Raw genomic sequence first — 22,374 nt, 5'->3', positions numbered from 1 at the left:
TTCATGAATACATCTGTCCGATATGGTCTGTTAAATGGTTTGTCTTTATGCCACATACAGGGACGAAAAGAAAGTAAGCAATTTTCTGTGCTTTTTGAGACATCCTGTGGAGAGAACAACTGAGAATTTAAAATAGTTTATAACATCAAATTGTAGCCCGTTATTTTCTGAACATTTCCTTTTTTTATTCCCTATGATATCTCAATTATTAAAGAAAACACAGGGTTTTGCAGAAAATGTAGATATTGGTCTTATTTTTCCACACCTGGTTTAGAGGTTTGCCATGGTTTCGTAATGGAATTTCCTATACATCATTGGATATTGATGTATCAAGCGAAAATCATTCATCATTTTGATTCTTAAAAATCCAACATGGGTGATATCGCTTCTACTAATGTGGCGAAGGCTGTAGCGTTGATTGAAATTGGTACAAGTTACAGCGATGTTGCTGACATGTTAGGAAAATCAGAATCTATCGTAATGAGAGTATGTGAGGAGACGAGGTCAAGGAAGAAAACGGTCAACCACAACTAGAGATGACTGATTCATAGTCTTGCAAACATTATTGAATAGGCGTAAAACAGTACCGCAACTAAGAAGCGAACTGGAAGAAGAACAAATGCTCGGACCATTAGCAAAAGGCTTAAGTAAGTTGATTTGAAGGCATATAAAACAAAAAAAGCTCCATTACTCCAGCGACGTCATCATGTGGCCAGACCAGGTTTTGCTAGGGAGCACGAAAATTGGGAAAATGATCAGTAGACAGATTGATACATTCGAAATGTTTGGAGAAAACTTTTTGCTAATGCACGACAATACCCGCCCTCACATGGCTCGTTGTGTCTCCGAAAAAAAACAAGGGCGTGGCCCGCATGTTCTCCAGACATTAATCCGATTGAACATGTCTGGGACATATTAGGTAGACGATTAAGGTCCATAACTCCTGCAGTTCAAAATCCCGAACAAGTTGCAGCTGCTCTGGTTGGGATTTGGGACAATCTGTCTCAAGACATAATGTCATCAGAAGCATGAGAGACGGATGACTGTCCTGATAAGAGCGCGTTACTAAAACAATTTTGAAAATGTTTATGCCCTACAGGTTCCTATATTCTTGGTGTTTTGAATCTTTACCTTCATACATATTGTTCGTTAATTTATAGTTGTTGTGATGCTTTTGACCAGTTGGCCTTTAAACATCCTCCGGTTTAATAGAAGCACAAATTGGCCAGTCCTAAGCCTGGATAAAGTGTAAAGGAAGCACAATACTTAAAGTAAAAAGTAAAAAAGGAAATCGATCGAAGAGTTCCAGAGAAAATTGATGTTAAACTAAGTGTCAATTTTTTACAGGATGACACGTGTGTAAAAGTATATTCAAATAAGGTACACTTTGTTAAAAGTTCCGATCCTAGATCCTTTGCCGCCTTCATGCGAATACTAAACTGCTGCCCTATTCTTAGCCTCTTATGTTTCTGTAGTTTGTAAATATGTAAATGTTATAAACTGCTCATTGAAAAATCATTGAAGAATCAACACTTCTTGTAATGTTTAACTTCCTGTAACCAAAAAAACCAAAAAACCACCAAATCTAATCAACGCAATAGATTTTGGAAAGCCCTTTCTTCTAGAATCAAATCGGATTGAAGGTATTGAACAAAAATAACAAATAATCAGGATGTCCAAGATAAGGCCACAGTGGGGATCTTGAAAACGGTTACAGATACAGATATGGTTAAATAGAAAAGTTGCGTAATCATGGCCTTAATAAAATGAATTAAAAAAACGTTTTTTTGGTTTTAAGATTTTTTGAAAACAGTGAATTTTTTGATTGTAGGTTTTATTTTTTTGTTACGTTAATATTGGCCCTAGACCAAAACTAATAACACTTTTTCACGGCAACTTTTAAAGCTCTTTTTAAAGTTTTTTAAATACACGACGTTTTGTCTTAGCGAGACCATCATCAGTTTTTTTAAAAGCGGTGCTTGTTTTTTTATATTTGATTCTGAAAGCCCTCTTTCCGAATTCAATAATGTAGGACACTTTATGGTTTAAATGCGTTTTACTCTATTTTTTTAAATTAAAAATTGCCTATTGGACAAATAGTTTTACTTATTTAGATGGTTATTATTAAATTAAACTTAGTAATGTCAAAAATCAGTTTTTCTCCTATACTAAAAATACAAAAAATTATATATAAAAAAGTTTCGAATAATATTGAACTCGGATTAAAAAGGGCTTTCAGAGTGTTACATAAAAACATCATCAAACTTGAAAACTGACAACGCCAGTACATTATTTTCTCAAATTTCTACGACAATTTTTTTTTTCGATATACAGGGGGTTCGGATTCAGTGTTTTTGACAGGAAAACTCCATTTCCGGCTAGATAGAAATAAACTATTTTTCCTGTTAAAACACACTAAATCGGGACACCCTGTACAGCGGCCGTTCGCCGTTCCGATTTCGTAGTTCGCCCTGTATATTGAGCTTAAAAATCTTAAAATTAATTGAAATTAAGCTTAAAATTAATTGAAATTAAATCCATGTACTGTATATATCATGGCCGCCATCTGTCGGTGTGAGGCCAAACTGTCGGCATTGCTCTAAAATAAGCGCCGTCTGGCGATTGTATGTTAAAAATAAAGAATCAATACTAAATTTTCTTGTTAAGGTTCTAAATTACTAAAATTTTTATACGTTGACCAGAAACGTGTTTATTCGTTTAATCGTTTTATGTTTTATGCCATTCAGTATTGTTTCAATAAATTTTGTTACAGCCAACTGTGTCATTATATTGTCATCTTTCAAAATTTCAACAAGCATAAAAAAACAGGAAATAAATTAAGGAAACAAGTTGGTAAGCTATCGAATAAAATTTTGATAGAAGTTTTATACGTCTAAATAAAAATAAATATAATTCTTTAAAATTATTGTTTTATATGTCCTCCAGGTATCAACTCTGCTGTTGGCATTTGAGTCTGAAAACTAGTGACAACAACTCAAAACTGACAGTCGACAGATGAAAATTAACAGACACTAACCTAACCTTAACCTCAAATTGTGGTTAAGTTTTTAATTTATGTTTATGTTTCTGCAAATTTCAAACATTATAAAATAAACTCTTTGTCTGTACATATACTTAATAAGAATAGTATTACTCAGTATATGCACATCTGGCTGTCTTCGGTTTTCGGCAAATTACATATTTTTGGGGTCTGAAATAGGTAAGAACTCCAAGTTAAATAAATAAACAATAATTATTGAAGGGATTGGAGGCAAATGGGTTTATGTGTCTTTATTAGTCAAAATTAAATAAATGTATATTTACTTAAAACTAATATTTATATGGTGCTATTGTTTTGTTTATTATTTCAGATTTTACATACATTTTGAGGGCAATTGCAGATTTCTCCATTTTTCATTTGCCTGGTTAAATAAAAGCCTTTTAGCTTCTAACCCCTTCAAATAATACAATATTTGTTATTTGTTATAAAAACACAACAGAAACACTACAACATTTACCCATGTAGTTCACAAAATATCACTTGGATTTTAGAAAGTAGTTATTGAATATCAGTATGAATAACTTGTTCTCAAACTTGCAAATACTTTGCAATAGCAAATTTGATTTTTGAAACTGTGAGTTGTGTTTCAGGTAAAGCCTGGTTTATGAGAAACTCTATGTCCACTATCTTTAGAATGCATTCTACATTTTATGCCTGTATTAATTACTCTATAAACCCTATGTGCTCTTAATATTATTGGCAGAGCTTGCTACTGTTTATGTGGCTGTGAATGTTTGAATAATTTTGAAATGCATTTCAAATTTAGCAAACATGGCAGATGCAGCACTAGGTGTGTTTTCAACATTAGTGGTCATTTTAATAATTACTGCTAATCATAGAATCAAGTTTTGTCTGTTTAGGTACTTGAATGCATTTATACATATAAAACCAAATTAATATTTAATTTTATTTTTTGGTTCTTGCAGTATAATTTGTCTTACATTTAATTATTTAGCTGTTGTTAGCCAATACAGTGAGTGAGATCTGAGCTAAAATTAAAATAAGTAAAACCTTAAACTTAATTCAATGCATGTAATTAAATTTTCATCTTTGAAGTTTTTGTTGGTATATTAGGGCAGCAAATAAAACATAGAATTTTTTTTCACTATTGTCTACGTTTTAACTCTTTAATTTGGGTCCTTCTCAGGACAAAGTAACATTATTTTACAAATTTGTTTTTTAGGAAAGCATTCAGCAGGACCAGGTGTTAATCTCGTAAAAGCAGTACATAGGAGATTAACACCTGGTCTTGCTGAATGCTATGGATCTGCACACATATATATTCTTTATATAAGCAACTAGCTATAGCTATCAAATCATAACTTATTTATTTTTTATCAATCATTCATTGAAAAGAACAAGTTAAATTAATTTACACTTGAATTTACAGAATATCTAAAGATAGAAATAAACAACTAATAAAATACATATAAAACAATAAATAAATTCAGAGTCAGGGATAAACAACATCAATTAACCACTATACAACAAAAAATGTTGTATTAAAATGTACTATTACACATTAAACTTAACACATAAATATTGTTTTGAAAAATCAAAGTTACTGTCAACCAACTACGTCATCTCCAAAAATTTTTTAAATCAAGGTTTATCTTGCTTCTTCAATATCAAATTAATAATTTTTTTATGTCAAAATATAAACTGAAATACTAATATGAAACATGGTGAAAGTGGGGTCACTTTCTTGATTCCTATTTAATGTCTTTACATCTCCCTGAGGGAGATAGGAGGTATTGTAATAAAATTAATAATGTACTTTATTTAGCAGTTCCTATACATAAAAACCATTAACAATCAATATTTATAAAAATTAAACAAGAAATGTTAAAAATTCAAGGTGCAAACAAATTAAAATTGTATAATCCTTTATCTAAAACAGTTAATAATATTTGATCAGTTTCGCATTTTTCTGGCAATATAAAATCGACACTTGGGGAGTGTTATAATTATGTACATTTTTAAAAATTGTTTGTTTTAACACACATAGTGCTATCAGTTTATTTTTTATCTCAAAATTTAAAATATAATTGAAATTAAAACATAGGACTTTATCGATTTATTTGTTTTTCAAAGTATGTCAGCTTGGTGATAATGTGGATAAATATTATTGTTGAATTATTAATGATTTAATTCAGTTACTTTGTTTGTGCCTATTGTTTATTATTTGTCTACTTTGATTAAGTTAGTAATAGAAATAGGCACTTAACGGACATAAATGATTTATTAGTGCAACAATACATTAACAATATGTAAAAATACTCTATGGGGATTCTTTTAATAAGTGAGACTTTAAAACACTTTTGTTTGGTGGCTTGTCTTGATTTAAATTTTTACAAATAATAACTGTCAATTTACTCTCATTGAAAGATAATATACTACTATTCCCCTATTTAACCAAATCTGTATCTTTCACAATTTTTAAGATCCTACTTATCCTGAGCACAGTATATTTTTCTGTCGTTTTATGTTAATTAAATATCAACAGCTCCAAATTTTTGTGCAGTAAAGACTAAGTAATGGTGGCTTTGATGTTCTCCAGCTCTTTTAAATGTAGGTCGATATATCTAATAAGAAACGTTTTTATAAAGGTATTAATAATGGTTCTCCTTTGTTGAAAACTTTATTTTACATGCAATACAGGGTAATACAAGTCTAAGTAGAATGATAATTTTATTAGCAGCTTTCCTTTCAAGAATAAACCCATCCTGTTTGAATTACCTATTAGTTGTTAAATTAACATGTTAAGTTTCATATTTTGTAGTTTTTCCATATTTCATAAACTATTTGGCATAACCATGACTATTTGACATTGTTAGTAGCATAGTAGTACTTGGAATTGAGGGTTTTTTCCTATCTTTGTCCCTTTTAAGGAAAGTGCAGTGCAATTTCAAAGCAGACTTAAATGTTACCTACACGTAAACGAATAATAAAACTTTAGTGAATCGTATTTATTAGTTTATAATAAAAATCAGCTTTTCTTTATGGATTTCGATTAATTATAACATGCACAACACGTTGAAAAAAATAAACTTTACGTTTATGTCGAGGTTTATGTTTAAATTATTTTTGAACTGATAATAGAATAATCATTGTTATAAAATAAGAGATCAAAAATACTAGACTAAGTATTAAGAACAGTAAAGAAGCTTCACTGAATATTAATATATCTTTAATAAATAAATTATCTGAAAATCAATATTATCAAAACGAGTTGTATATTCTGTGAAGAATACTTGAAAAGCTTTAAAAATTGATTTTATACTTCAATTATTTCCGGGGATGTTAGCCCTGTCCCAATAACCAGAAAAAGTTCTGTAGTCATTCAAAATAAAACATTCTACAAAAGAATATGTATGCGGTAAATCAAACAAAAATAGGATGACGTAACATGGTAATAGACAGGATAAATGCTACATTCAAAACATTTACGACTTGTATTACCTACATTGCTGCGTTATTCTATTTTTGTTTGATTTTCCGCATAATTAAAGGTTTCTTCACGTAATGAAGACATTCTGGCAAAAAATAGTGACTCTTCAAAGCCTAAAAATGACTAAAATATATATATTCGAAATTCTGGCCTGGTAAAACGCATCAAAAATATCAATCAGTCAATCAATATTACTTTCAAGAGCATATTTGAAATACAAGTGATATTTCGGAACTCCTCCTTTCGGCTTCCTAAAAACCAACTGGCGCTTTATACATCACCTGTGTAAATAGTGCGGAAATACCAATTTACATACACATTTAGAGTCATTGGTGGTTTTAATTCTAATAGAGCCTTTTTACATACATTTCAGGACTTCACAATGACTTTTATGAACTTATCCAACTATCTCCAAATCCTGGATCGTTCGTGGAGGTCTCATAACGGACAAACCCTGTCTCAGTTTCTCTCTCTACGACATGACCATGCTAAATACAAAACTACCAAGTAGAGAATCCTGAAAACATTGTAGAGAAGTTTCTTCAATCCCCGTTAGACGAACTGGTTATATACCATCTAAAATGTTTATACGCAATTTCAGTTGATGACTTTCTCACTGCTTATCAGTTGCAAACAGCTCTGGTGCAAGTATTTACGAAAATTTTGCAATCTCAAAAGGATGAAAACTGGAGTTTGCCTATTATGTATGCTGTTTGCTCTGATTTGAGGTTGTTAGCTCAACAGGCAGAGAAACAACGAGTTGGTGTAACTGAAAAACCTGGAGAGTATTTAGAGAAGGCTGCGGAGTGTTTAATGGGATGTTTTCGAATTTGTGCAGCGGATAATAGGACTGATGATCGTGATACTAAAAGACGCGGAATGATGGGACTCGTAAATCAACTTTTTAAAGTTTACTTTCGTATAAATAAACTTCATTTGTGTAAACCACTGATCAGGGCTATTGAGTCTAGCCCTTTCAAGGAAACTTTCTGTCTAAGCCAGCAGATTACTTACAGATACTTTGTGGGGCGAAAAGCTATGTTTGACAGTGATTACAAAGCTGCTGACAGATATTTAAGTTACGCCTTTGAAAATTGCCATAGATTGTCTCACAAAAACAAGAGACTAATTTTGATTTACTTAGTGCCGGTCAAGATGTTGTTAGGATATATACCAAATCAAAGGGTACTTGAAAAATATAATGTTCAAGAATTTTCGGAACTAGTTCAGGCAGTTTGTCAAGGCAATTTAAGGCAGTTTGACTGGATAATGGAGAAACACGAAACGTTTTTTATTGATAGTGGCATTTATCTGATTGTGGACAAACTGAAAATTATTGCTTATAGAAACTTATTCAAAAAAGTGTATTTGATATTAAACACTCATCAGATTCCAGTTGAGGCTTTGCAAGCTGCTTTAGAGTGGCTGGATCAAGATGTGGACCTGGATGAAACTCAGTGCATTGTTGCCAATTTAATTAATGATGGAAAAATTAAGGGGTATATTTCACATCAGCATAGGAAGGTGGTTGTTAGTAAGCAGAATCCGTTTCCATCTTTGACTAGTACTTAAGTCAATTATTTTTATTTGTGGCTAATATAAATTGATGTTTTCTTTGACTAATCTGTTTATTTTTATTAGAAAAAGACTGTCTAGTTTGCAGGCTCATAAATATGTAGATTGAAGTAGTAGTCCATTTTCACTCAGTGGAGCTGTACAAATACAGGAACACTCAGTCGTCTCCACAATAAATTTATAAGGTCTTTAAAACTTTTTTAAAAAATGTCCATCATCAGGGGCTAGAAGAACATGTTGAATGCTAAAAAATAAAAATGAAATACAAAAGGAAGCTTACTTAATTATGCTGTCATTCTGTAAAAGGGGACAGCAGACCTGGGGTTAAGTAACTATTAGTTTTTAAGGGAAAACTTCTCAAAAACCAATAAAGTTTAAAGATGTAATAATCTGCAAAAATTGAAAAAATTTAAATTAGAAAGACGGGATAAAACACACATTTTAGGGGCCTAGAAGGACAACACCATGTGCTTTAGAATGCCGACCTTTCCCTACACTTAGGGTTGCCCTTCTAGGGCCCCCTAAAATGTGTGCTTTGTTCCATTTCTCCAATTTAAATTCATTAATCATGTAGTTTAATTAATTTTTATTTTTTCTCCATTGTAAGGTAACCTTGATCGACCATGACCTTTGAATATCTTTACGAAATTTTGATTTTTGCAGATTATTACATCTTTAAATTTTAAGTTTTGGTAGGTTTTTAGAAGTTTCCCCTTAAAAACTAATAAATACTTAACTCCAGGTCTGCTGTCCCCTTTTACAGAATGACAATTTGTAATTTCGTACTATAGGTAAGCTTCCTTTTGTATTTTTAGTTTTATTTTTTAACATTCAACATGTTCTTCTAGCCCCCGATGATGAGCTGCTACTGCGCTCGAAACATGTTGGGCATTTTTAAAAAAATTTTAAAGACCTAATAAATTTATTGTGGAGACTACTGAGTGTTGCTGTTAGGCCGGCTCCACACATTGGCGCCAACGTTGGCTTATGTTTGCGGTAATTTTTTGTATAGCGTCCGGAGCGTTGGGACAATGTTGGAGATTCATCGGTTTATTCCCTTGGAGTCTCTTTGAAGCGGGGTCAAAAACCGACAACAGACGGCCAACTCCCAACGTTGGCCCGAACAACAAAAACGCTGGCGCCAATATTGGCCCCAACGCGATTTTCCCGGTCCACACATTGGCCGAATACCGTTGGGGCCAACGTTGGCCCCAATGTGTGAACCCGGTTGTGTGGTGTGGAGTTTTTGTTGTTTGGGCCAACGTTGGGAGTTGGCCGTCTGTTGTCGGTTTTTGACCCCGCTTCAAAGAGACTCCAAGGGAATGAACCGATGAATCTCCAACATTGTCCCAATATGTGGACGCTATACAAAAAATTACCGCAAACATACGCCAACGTTGGCACCAATGTTGGCGCCAATATGTGGAGCCGGCATTGGCTGAATACCGTTGTGGGTTACTTCTGTAATCAGATTATCAGAAATATGTGGTATTTGATATGAAAGGGTACCGAAGTTTGCCTTCAAATAACTTTCTGCGATATTCTATATCGATTTTCCTATATAAGTCAGCCGCAGCCCGGTAGATGGCGACAATCTGATTCGGCGGCAATGTCACTGTCGCCCTCTATCCATAGCTCATTGAATACGTTATTGACTACTAAAACTTACTTTAATACGTTAAGAAAAATAATCAATACATAATTAAAGCTTAAGCGTATTGATTATTTAGGACACTTTTATGCAAAGTATGAAAGATCGCATTTTAAGCACTTTCCTGTTTTTTTCTACTTGCCGGTGTCAAACACGATCTTTTCTCATCTTAGTAGAGTTTCAATCCTTTCTTAATAAAACCATTTTCATTGAAAAAAATAGGTATGTTTCCAAGTGTTCGTATATCATAAAAATTTAAAAACATATATTCGAGAAAATGTTCTAGTAAACCCTATAAATGAAAATCAGATGGTGCTAAATATGGAGAATATGGGGGATGTGGTAAAACTTCCTAGTTTTGTTGCCTTATTTTCTTCAGTTAATATCGTTATGCAAGATTGTGTAATACCCATACCCTCCCTATAAAGTAGGCTATTAGGCCTCCCTATAATATAGGCTTAGCAGGCTTATTTTAATGTGTATTGACAGCTAGATCAAGATTATTTACAAGACTTGTGTAAAGCCACACACGCCGCAGCGGTATTGAAGCTGGAGAAGAGAAACCTAAGACCACAAGCATGCTGCGTGTAACAGAAATGAAAACGCTAAGAAGTATACTCGGAAAGACAAGAGGAGACCGAATCAGGAACGAGGTTAAGAGATGAATGTCAGATGTAGAACGTCGCGAAATGAGGGCGACAAAGGAAACGACAATGGCACGCTCATATAACCCGAATGACAACCGAGGATAGCGTTCTAGAACAGGCCAGCGGGAGATAGTTTCCAAAGAAGATCACTTAAGAAAAGGAAGGACAGCTGGCAATTGACATCCCAAGAGCCCCCAAAGCGACCCAATTAACTGATCGACAGATCTAATTGAAGAAAAAGACGAAGAGTATACAGCGTGTCCCAAATTCGAGTTTCTAAAAGGTTAAATGAATACAGCTTCAAATTAGTGTTCAGATCTTTGCTATAAACTACTAAATAACCATTGAATTTTGATTTTGACTTCTAAGTTATAAGTGCTCAGTGATTCGTTCGACAACTAAAAAAGTATGTTATTAGCACACATTTTCGAGGCGAACGATATTGTTTTTTTTTTTGGAGAATGTCGAGAAAAGAAAATTATGCCTACACATGTCTTGAGAGATAGCCGCCAATTGCCACAATGTTTTGATTTAATTGAATAAGGTTCCTGCCAAGGTTCCTGCGATAAATAAGGTATTCATAACCCCAAAAAAGAAATAGACGAGGGGAATAAGATCGGGGTTCGGAGGAGGCCAATTAATGGCGCATTTACAGAATTATTGTCAAATGTGATTGAAAACGTTTGGCCTGTGTTAGAAGGCTCCGTCTTGCTGACACCATCGGTCTTCGTCAAAACTTTGAATCTGTTTTAACTTTGAGATCATTGAGAAAAAATATATATTGAACACTGACTTGAAGAGGTCGCTCTTATTGGTGAGAGACTTCTTCGTGAAAATACAGAATAAAAATGATGATCTTTGGACTGTGCAGTGGTCGTTGATGCTTATATTTAGCATTCTCGCATTATTTAAATGGAGATTGCGGCTTTGTCAATAAAACTAAACTTAACCGTTGAAGTACTTCATTTGCAAAGTTTAATCTGAGCTGATAGTATGTTTCAGTTTTTAAACAATCTGATTTTGTTGGTAGGCTTTGAAGGCACATATCATTTTTCAAAATCACAACAATGCTCTTTTGAGAATAATTAGTTGATTTTCGTTTGAGAGAATGAATTTAGGTACATGGTTCATAATGAAAGAAATGTTCATTTTCTATGAAATAGTTATTTACCTTATAAGTGCGGAAAGTGACACTTTTCGGCACGCTGAGAGACGCGAACCGGAGTTCAGTGTGCTATCAAGTGCGGGAAAGGAAGATCCCGCACGTAATAGGTACAATATTTTTCCTACGAACGAGGCAAAGTACACTTTTCCGCACGATCGTAAGAAATAGTGTATTATATATATTTACGTAAGAACGATGTAACATGCGTTTGAATGTCTTCCACGTTCCTCGGATCCCCAATGCATTTCTTTCACAAAACAAATAAATGTCACAGGGAGCTCAATCAGGATTATAAGGAGGCTAAAGGACCCTTGGGCAGGAAGTTGGTCACCATGTGTGACTGCGCGCATTGTCGTGGTGTATCCAGTTCCAATTTCCTGGTCCGAAGAAATACCGCAGTGATTCCCAGTCCCCTTATAATTCCGATCTAGTTCCCTGTGACTTTTTTTGGTTCCCCGGACTAAAGAGAGCTGAATGAAAAGCATTGAGAGTCCGTGTTACAACGTTCTTGAAAGGCATTCTTGTGGAGGAGTTTCAGTTTCTGTGATAGACACGTCTCCACAAGTGCATTGATGCAGGACTATTTCAAAGAATTTTAAGCATTTGTACCGATAGGATTGATAAATATATTTTTCTCAGGAAATGCGCATTATTTTCATAATACCTAAGCAAAGCAGATCACAAATATTATAAAACCATTTACGTTTTACGGAACTGTTGTCGATTAATTATAAGCGGCGCCACTAGAAGAATGTGTATACAGGGTAATTCAAATTCGACCCTCACCATTGGGATCTCGGAAACTATAAGAGATACGAGAAAGTTTAAATTGGGGCAAAGTTGCGCAATGTAAAGCTCAACCAAATGCAGTTTTAAAAATTTCGATTTTCCGAGTACTTCCGAAGATATCCGAAAAAAACTGAAAATTTGATTTTTTGTTTTTATTTATTTCTAATCTTATTTAAAGAGATATTCCAAAACTAAAAGCACCTTTTCATTGCCACTTTTTCTCAGCTATTCGATGATGGATTCAAATTTGCCACACGACGTTTCGTTTTTTGGCAGCCATCATCAACTTTCTTTTTTCTTATGGGCGCCATATTGGATTTTTAGCCCACCAAATAGTACGTTTTATTCTGATTTTAGCGATGTATAATAATTTATGATTTGCTTCATAAATAACAAAATAATTCAATAAAAACTATTTTTACTTTAGTTATTGGCTTTGAGTTAATGAGCCGTTTTATAAAAGGTCATTATTTGACAGTACTTGTCAAACACGATAATTCGGACGATCATTAGAGCTTTTAGAGATTTTACCTTAGTTAGCTTTGTTAATGAGACGTTTTATGAAGATTACTTGGTAGTACTTGTCACACGCAATTGGCCTGAACATACTTAGTCACAAAGGTGTACACGTGACTTGACTTAAACCGGTTTATTCACTCGAAGAGCTTAGGCCACTCGCTACGCTTGTGGACCTAGTTGTTCTTTTCGTGAATAAAAAATGGTTTAAGTCACTTGCTGTATAAATAACTATTAAATCACTCTGAATGACATTCGCCTATTTACAGATGTAAACAAACAAACATCAATGTTACATCTACGGGGCGCGGTGCAAATTTAATAGAACTGTAATTTTAGTTTTTTTTTTTTAATATAAGAAGTCGAAATTTAATAAAATACTGTATAAGACACGTGACTTAAACCGGTTTATTCACTCGAATAAATATGAATGAATAAAAAATGGTTTGTCACTTACTGTATAAATAACTATAAACTTGCACTTAACATTATACAAAATTGAAATTTGGCAAAAAATGAAGTTCTTAAAATGATGATCTTTCTCTTGGAAACATAAATAAGCCTTTTAAGTTAGAGATAATGCTAACAAATCTCTTTTTCTGATTAACCTAAATAGTTCAGCAATGCTTGTATAATAATAACATTTTCTGCGGGGGTTTCTTTTCTAGATACATTTTTAACTATGATTGACGCTCTAATGATCATCCGAATTATCGTGTTTGACAAGTACTGTCAAATAATGACATTTTTTAAAACGGCCCATTAACTCAAAGCCAATAACTAAAGTAAAAATAGTTTTTATTGAATTATTTTGTTATTTATGAAGCAAATTATAAGTTATTATACATCACTAAAATCAGAATAAAACGTACTATTTGGTGGGCTAAAAATCCAATATGGCGCCCATAAGAAAAAAGAAAGTTGATGATGACTGACAGAAAACGAAACGTCGTGTGGCAAATTTGTATCCATCATCGAATAGCTAGGAAAAAGTGGCAATGAAAAGATGCTTTTAGTTTTGGGATATCTCTTCAAATAAGGTTAGAAATAAATAAAAACAAAAAATCAAATTTTCAGTTTTTTTCGGATATCTTCGGAAGTACTCGGAAAATCAAAAATTTTAAAACAGCATTTGGTTGAGCTTTAAATTGCGCAACTTTGCCCCAATTTAAACTTTCTCGTATCTCTTATGGTTTCTGAGATCCCAATGGTGAGGGTCGAATTTGAATTACCCTGTATACCTACAGTTCGATTATTATAACTTTAGTTGCACGTGATAACTCGGGTGATTCTATTGCCAAACGAACTTACCGGACAGTAACATAGCATACATACGAGTATATACGGGATCGATGACCAATTCTCTCAAAGGATCTTTATACCTCTCGAAGGTTCAAAGTTTAAAGCAAATCGCTGCTCAACAAACTTATCTTCACTATTACGTAAAGCTTAGACACAAATGCTGTGTAAAGTACGGATCTCAAAACCGTCAACTAGCTCAGAGTAAACTATAAGCTTCCCTTACCCTCAATACGCCAAAAGTTTGCTTAAAACAGTAAAAACTACTCAGATCTCTGCAAATGCAATGCAAAATGTAACCGAGCATGGATTCAAAATTAGATATCACATTTGGTATTAGGAAAATTTTGGGATAAGGAAAATCATATTCTTCAATTTTGATTCCTTATTTATTAGCAATACCCTTCATTTTCACTTTGATCACATGCAACTAAAGTTTAAGTTATCGAATAGTAAGTACTGAATTGTCTTTATACTACACAAATTAACATACATAACAAACTAGTTTTCAAGAAGAGAATGAAAAATTTGGTATGTTCTGTTACCTGTAGTTAACTGTAAATTTCGTGTGTTAATTCCTAACATTCAATACAGTTTACTACAAGCAGGTAAAGCATTAATCATGTAAATACAACATTTCTATTAATATGACATTGAATTCGTATTTAGCATATTAATTAAGCGTTTACTAAAACCTTTACAGGCCTTCATGTGCAGTTAATACCGTCCCTTAATTGAGATCTCAAATTTGACATGTTACTTAACGATTACATCTCTTATTTTCAGACATTTTGCGTATTGATTTTGTTATACAAGACAGTCTCAGTTCGCTAGGTGGCGGAAACTGTGCCAGAACACTGTGTGCCAAACCAATAAGCATTTCCTTCTGTTTCTAGCTCCTTTATATGCAAATTGGTTATGGCTGTTCCTGCATTGATTATTTCCTTCTAAAAGATAATGCACGTTTTCACTTTGGAGATAGATCCTAAATTGTATTAACTAAACGAGACAATGTGGATTTTTAATTTCGATTGTGGTGTGGATGCTAATTATAAAACATTCAGTAGTAGCATTTAAAATAGGTGCCTTCCTATATTTTTTAAAATATACAATAAATTTAAAAATTTTCCATATCGTCGATACAATGGCAAAACCACAAATCTGCTGTTGTAAATTGCATATTCGTGGTTTTGGCTTTTATTGACGATATGTTAATGTATAGATAATATTTAAAAATGTATAGATATTGCTACACATATTTGTGTTTAAATAATTATTATTTTGTGGAACAGTCTTTGTTCAAAAACATAATTTCCATAATAAAACTATATTTTCATTTTATATTTATACTTTTCACGTGTACTCTGGCATTTTTCATCTGAGAAAATAAGCGGAGTTTTAGTTTCAGTTTTTGTGATACTTTCTTTTCTAAATAGGATGTTGATTTTTATTAATATCCACATTACTTCAAAGTATTCTTTAACATTCAATATATCGAACACATGATGAATTTGATATTGATTATAATTAATATTGTTTTATTTTAAGACTGTAGATTTAAGACTTTACTGTAATTCAGTTTAATTTTTAACCTAACATCATAACATTTATTGTATTATAAAGTATATTAATTTATTAAAGTGCCTTTGAGTTTCAGCTTTGGTAATTTTATTCACAGATAATGTATTTTATGGAATTGCCTTTGAATGTTTTGCAGTTCCTTATTCTGAAATGGTGTCACTTTGCCCGCTTTTGATCTTTTGTTTTTGTGTTCTTTCCAGGTTATTTCTTAGAGGAACTTTTAAAGTATCTTCTAGAGTTAAGGTGACTCCTTCCAGATACTATAACTTCTTGCAAAATAGCGTGGAGCTGGAGATAATAATCTAGGCTTTTCTGGTTAACTAATAGTATTTATATTATGTTATTACGAGTAGAAAGAGGAGATTTTACTGAGTTCAGGTTGTCGACAACTGAGCGAAGCACAATTATGCATTCTACTATTTTTTTTCAAGCGTTCTACAGTTTAATTTGCAAAGTATCAACGGTTTCTACTGTGATAACCACTGTATGCAATGGTGAGGTACATACTCTAAATGATGTTTGAGTTGAAGGTATTCTAACTAAGTTGTTGTATGCTGTCGTAAAGTGCAAGTACGTTTTTTCGCCCATATTTTACTATGGGTGTGTGGTACCCCTGGTACAGCCAATCTACAGATTTATTAAGCTTTTTAGAGTAACTTACTCATTTTTAACAATGATGATTATAATTGTCCTGTAATCATAAAACTCCGAAAAGTAATCTATCGATTTCTATTAGATGCAATTCAGTTTCTAGACCCTAGGCCAGTTCTAAACTTTCACCATTATCTTGTATACAGCACAGTAACGTTCCTATAAGTAATTTATTGCACACCAAAAAAGCTATTACACAGAACCTTTCTTATATTTGACTGTAAGTTACGCTTTTGTCGAAATTTTTTGTATATCAAGCTTATTTTGCTTGCATTTGCTTAATAAATTGGCGTAGATGATGCTGAAATTATCTATGGCAGTTTATTAGATTTTCTTCTGTAGCAATATCAATAATTTCTTAAAAGATTGATGTGTGATAGGTCCATATCTAGAATTTTTAGTACTTTAAATTTATACACTGGCCTATACAGGGTATTATTGTAAACATGTCACAAGCCTTGAGGGTATACTCCTCTCAATAAGTGATGAAAGAATAACAAAATATTCACAAACGTCTTTTTTCCATAATACAACGGGTTAAAGTTTTTCATTTGTACTTCAAATTCTTCTTTATTTAAATTAATACAAGATTAACTGGTATTTTTGGATTGTTGGAAGTTGACTGTTTGACATTTTTGTCTTATTTAAATAGGCGTTGAAAATATTCGTAGAATGAGTATTCTGATATGCTACTATGGCGAATCAAATTGCAACAGTAATATCCGCTTAAAAGTAATAATTCGAATCAGTCAGTAATGGGAAATAATGCATGAGCAATCACTTTATCCATACAACATTTAGAGGGTACAAGCTCTACTAGACAATTACTGAAATTGGGAAATATTTTGCAAATGGTTCCTTGGCCATCAAGCAGAAAAGCCGAATTTATCAGTCAAAAAAATAATTATGTGTGGACTAATGATTCCTCGAGCTTACAAAGGTACCAGCAGCGTTTCTTCCCCAACATTCAGTTCAGTAGAAACTAATCGGACCGTATCTTTTATTGGCTCGTTTAGAAGGACAAAACTATTTAAACTTTATGCAAAATGATTTGAAACCTTTATAAAAAGGTGTTTTATTAGACATACGCCTAAGCATGATGGAACTTCCGCTCATTTCTCGAGGTCCGTTCGAGAAATCCTCAAACATCGTTTTGGTGGTCAATGGTTTGGTCGCGGTGAACCATATCAATCCCCTACATTTTTTCTTTTGGGGGTATATGAAAATCTTGGTCTAGGAAATATCAGTGCGTACAGAGGAAGATCTGTTAGCCAGAATTTTGTCAGCAGCCGGTTACCCAAACCTAAATTATTTCACCGCGTTAATGATGTATTGATTGTAGTGTATTACATTAAATAAAGACAAAACTGAAATATAAATTTAAAACTTTAACCCTTTGTATTATGGAAGCGAGATATTTGCGCACATTCTGTTATTTAGATTTCTTTCATCTATTTTCATTGATTGAGAGGAGTACACTCGAATTTTGCAAGATGTTTACTCAACAATCGCTCTTTTCAAATTCTCTCAAATATAGAGTGTGTTCTGTATATTTAAAACTAACGATACCCTTAAAATTTCTTTTGTCTCTTGTGACTAATAACTCTTAAAAATTACCAGCGTCTCCAAAAGTCATTGTATAATAAATAGTTCTAAAGCTAAAAAACGACAGTAATTCTTTGTCAAGAAGTCCTCTAAGAAGATTAATAATATTAGCCGGCGTGGACTCTTCTTTCTTTTTCTCTAGATTTATATCACACTCAAGGCGAGCTTGAACTTTATAGATAAATACAAGCTAGCCGAATCTGTTCGCTTACTTTAGCAGTTTAAGGAAATAGTTTCCCTTATAGAGACGAGTATCGTTTTGTAAATAAGAACGGGACGACAAAACAAACTACCATTGTGAAAAAAAGTTTAATAAATAGTTTATATAACGCATAAGTATGGAATTGCCAGTGGATCAACAAATATGGTGTCACAGTCTAATCCTAATTGTAAAGTACGAAATAGATCAAACACAGGTGTGTTAAGAAGAATGTATCACTTGATCGGCTGACATGTTAATTTTGCGAAATGCAGAAGTTTTATATTTTATACACCATTTGGTAACTTTCAAATGGTTTGAGTTTTGCATCTGCTTTGAGAAAACATAGAGCTAGGGAATGATTGTCTCAAGGTATATGTATATGTATATTTAGATGATGTATTGGTTAGGGCAACAGGCACAACGCACATCCCCTTTACGGGATGTGCGTTGTTGTCTGGAATCTGGAATGTACTGCCAGAATCACAATTCTCCACTCCATGGTCAGGGTGAAGCATTGAAGTGTGAACTTCTTAAAACACTTCTTCAGAACAATTGTTTTCCAAGAATCCTACACATACTTGCTATTAAAATTGGATTTTATGCACTCCGAAGACTATCCAATTGAGTCATGAGATACTGAACTTGTTTAGTCTCTGGCAATCCATTTACTTCTTGTACCGGAAGGGAGGGTGGGTTTCTCGAGTGTCGTTTCCGCAACTGGTAAAATAAAACATCTACCATTGCTAAAGACAAACTAATAATTTTGCGATTAACCTCATTGACCCGCTTACCATTTCAAAGTTTAGCTATTACACTTTCTCCTTGATCAAAGTGACGGTGTCGAGGTCCATGATGACGATTAATTTGTCTCCATCTGTACTTGTGTGTCAGTTAGAGTTAAGGCCGATTCAGAGTTCGGCAAAGCTATGAGGTACGAGGTAACAGTTAACCGCAAAAAAATTAAAAAGTTGATATGTCATACATCCATTCATCATAGTTATCTGTACTCGTACCGCTACCTCTACAGAAAACTATGAATGGATGTATGACTTCTTTACTGTTTACTGTTACCTCGTACGTCATACCGTTACGGAATTCTAAATCGGCTTTTACTGGAAGAGGTCAACAAACCAAATTCAAGTCAATTAAAGTCAACCAAAGTTGGCTTGTCATCAAGACAGGAATGAGAAGGCGGTCTTCTTGATTGTTTGAACCATACGCTCCGGTAGTCTATTACACTGAAGCTTCAGGCTTAAGTACACAATCTCGAACCGGATGAGGAATAATCACTCCTTCCATCAATAAAATGGTATCACTGACAATGGATAGGCAATAGGCGTGACGCACATATGGTTGAATGAAGATCTGTTTTTTTGGAGTCTGCTTTGTTCTATCCGTGTTTTACTCGATCAGCAATCTTCCAGCGTCAAACTTTGCAAACTCTTCGGCACCGTTACGGATCTCATGGTTTCGATGGCAATACCACTTAGTTCTTCACCAGCAGCTTCAACTACTTCCATTTCAGTCGAGTTATTTAATCCTTCTTGATTCATACATCATTATTCATCGGTCTTGACATATTCAGTCTTAATGCCCAACGTTTGAGGCGCGCAGCCGTTCGCTCGCTCTTTTGTATGGAATAAGGCAAGCATTGGTCGGATATAGGTTTGCAGAATAAAATAGCGGCCCTAAAAGAATTTATGAAACCGTTACACTGCAGTAACCAAAGCAAGAGCTTCTTTCTTGATTTGACTATACTGGCGTTAAAGTACCGTCAAAGACTTGCTCATGTGAAAAACCGTTTTCTCATTTCCGTCAGGGTACCGCTGAAGTAGAACTTCACTTATTCCAGAATCGCAAGCATCTGCAGCTACTATTAAACGCTGGCGAGGGGCAGAGGAAACCTGACAGACCCATAACATCAATGAAAGAAACCTACATACAACTAGAAGGCACGGCTGAAGAAGTGGGCCTAAAAATGAATGAAGATAAGACCAAAGTATTAATACAGACTCGAAGCAATAGGAGGATAAGCCAGAACATGACAATAGGCGACAGTAATGCCAATTAAGTATACTACCACGTTTCGGCCATAATCAGATCAGGAAATGTCCACAGGCAAACAAAACTGAAACTTTATAATACAATAATACGCTGTGTTATGCTATGGAAGCGAGACCTGGGGGTAATTCTCGGCGAGGGAGTCACACTCCCCTTCAACAGAATAGTAAATAACTCTATCAGTGTTATAACATATTGTCACATTCTGTCAACCTTTCTTTCGAGGCGAGTGCGACTCCCTCGTTGCTTTCACAAAGAGCGGAAACAATGGTGAACGCATTCGAAAGAAAGATCTTACGCAGAATATATGGACCGGCCCAAGTAAACGAACAGTGGAGAATAAGATACAATCACGAGATCTACCAGCTCTTAGCAGAAGCAGACCTGGCAACAACAATAAGATTACAAAGACTAAAATGGGCCGGACATTTGCAGAGGATGGAAGAGTCAAGAGGATTTTCAACCAAAAACTGAAAGGTAAAAGACCGGTTGGAAGACCAGGGGCGAGATGGGCAGACAAAATCCAGGGGGACGCTCGATCCATGCTCGGAACTCCAAACTGGAGAAAGGTGGCGGAGGACAGGGATGGTTGGAAGAAGAAAATAGAGGAGGCCAAGGCCCGATTTTGGGCTATAGCCCAAGAGAATAACTATTTAACAAGAAGGGACAGCCGGAAGAAGCATAATATTATCATAACGCCCTCAAACCTTTTTTAAAATTAGCAATGACATTTTTTATCTTCCATGCCATAAAAACTACGTATTTCCTATCTTAGGATACTCTTGACTTTTTAGGTAAAAAACTTTTATATTTTCTAAAATTTCGTCCATCTTTTGCCATTTTCACTGACCTATCAAAGTCACAACATTCAGGTAAAATAAACACTAAACAACATACCGGTAAAGGTATACCTTACTTTTCAATGCACAACAGTGCAAACTGTAAATAATTGCTGAATTAGGTGAAACATAAAACATTGTATGCACCACAGGCGTTAGGGAGAGTATAATGCCCATCAGGCCGAAAACGGTCCCTCTAACGCCCTTGGTACATAAATAGTTATTCTACTACCGTGCTTAATAAGTACATTCTCATTTTTATTTCCTCACTATTAATACTCATTTTTACGGTTTAGGAGTTACTGTTACTTAATACTATTCACTTTATTGAAACCATCCTGTTTCTTTTTCTTTATCACCTCGAATATTCGAGGACAAAATTTAATTTGTTAGAATATTATTCTGTTCCATCCAGACATGCCGTTTGGAAAACGCACGCAGCATCCAAGCCAAATTTTCCAGCGCCAACTAGGAAATTGCTTCAGTTCAATTCGGTCGCAAGTTGTGGCAACGTCGGGCCGTCATTCCGTAAAAACCCTTTTACCGCACTTGTTGACATGTTCGCGGGAATACGTGACTATCGTACATAGACAAATTATGTTCTGTTGTGCATTAAGAATTTTTAAGTTTTGTTCATGTATTACGTGTTGCCAACGTTACCACTCTAATGTGCTTAAAGTAACCCATACAGGGCCAACAAAAACAAATTAGGAGGTGCATTAAAGTGTCATGTTTGCCTAAAGCTTCCCATACACATGACGATGACCTTAATATGGAAAGTCACTAATGTTAAAGCCACAAGCTTCTGCAATAACTGTAATTGTCTGTCACTGCACAATTACCATTTTAATTGAATCATAACAGTGCAAACAATAATATACTCTAATTAAATAAGGGAAATGCATTTAACTTTCTGTATGCGCTTTGTTGTTAAGATTTCCTTTGGGAATAAACTGAATCTCGTGGCAAAACTATTGTTTTGTCAGTCGGTTTTATGATATGAACCATATAAGAGAGAGGGGCCAACCACAAATAACGTTTGTGATGCTCATAAACACTGAGTAGTTTTAGTTTTAATAGTGGGATTTGTTTAATTTTGTACTCCCCCAAACTTCTTTTGACTATGGCAAGGAGGTGATAAATTGAAAAGTTGTAGGTGTTTATCTAAAAAATAAAACTTTATACTAGAAATGGCCCAAGGTAATTTTCTCTACGAATATTTACGGAAAACGGTAAATAATCAATTCTCAGAATTTCTTAGCAATAAAATAATTATAAAGG

The 22,374-nt window shown here is 34.0% G+C and overlaps 3 protein-coding genes and 1 long non-coding RNA gene across 4 annotated transcripts in view; 2 read left to right on the top strand and 2 right to left on the bottom strand.

Moving 5' to 3' along the window:
- Positions 1 to 22,374, bottom strand: part of LOC145730334 (uncharacterized) — a 318,043-nt gene that overhangs the window by 58,881 nt on the left and 236,788 nt on the right. The gene's annotated exons all lie outside the window — the stretch shown is intronic.
- dlg1 (MAGUK family member discs large 1) overlaps positions 1 to 22,374 on the top strand; it is a 269,680-nt gene that overhangs the window by 31,803 nt on the left and 215,503 nt on the right. The window lies entirely within an intron of this gene.
- RpL21 (ribosomal protein L21) overlaps positions 1 to 22,374 on the bottom strand; it is a 139,015-nt gene that overhangs the window by 47,039 nt on the left and 69,602 nt on the right. The gene's annotated exons all lie outside the window — the stretch shown is intronic.
- Positions 6,890 to 8,135, top strand: PCID2 (PCI domain-containing protein 2). The gene is given in 2 exon segments (XM_081981499.1): positions 6,890 to 7,003; positions 7,006 to 8,135. Coding segments are annotated over 2 exon segments (1,188 nt in total). The 5' UTR covers positions 6,890 to 6,894; the 3' UTR covers positions 8,085 to 8,135.

This window comes from Ips typographus, linkage group LG6 (genome assembly GCF_016097725.1).
Source record: "Ips typographus isolate SLU linkage group LG6, UJ_Ityp_2.0, whole genome shotgun sequence".
NCBI lineage: Eukaryota > Metazoa > Arthropoda > Insecta > Coleoptera > Curculionidae > Ips > Ips typographus.
The sequence above is the reverse complement of the archived record's forward strand: the minus strand, read 5'-3'. Positions and strand labels throughout refer to the sequence as shown.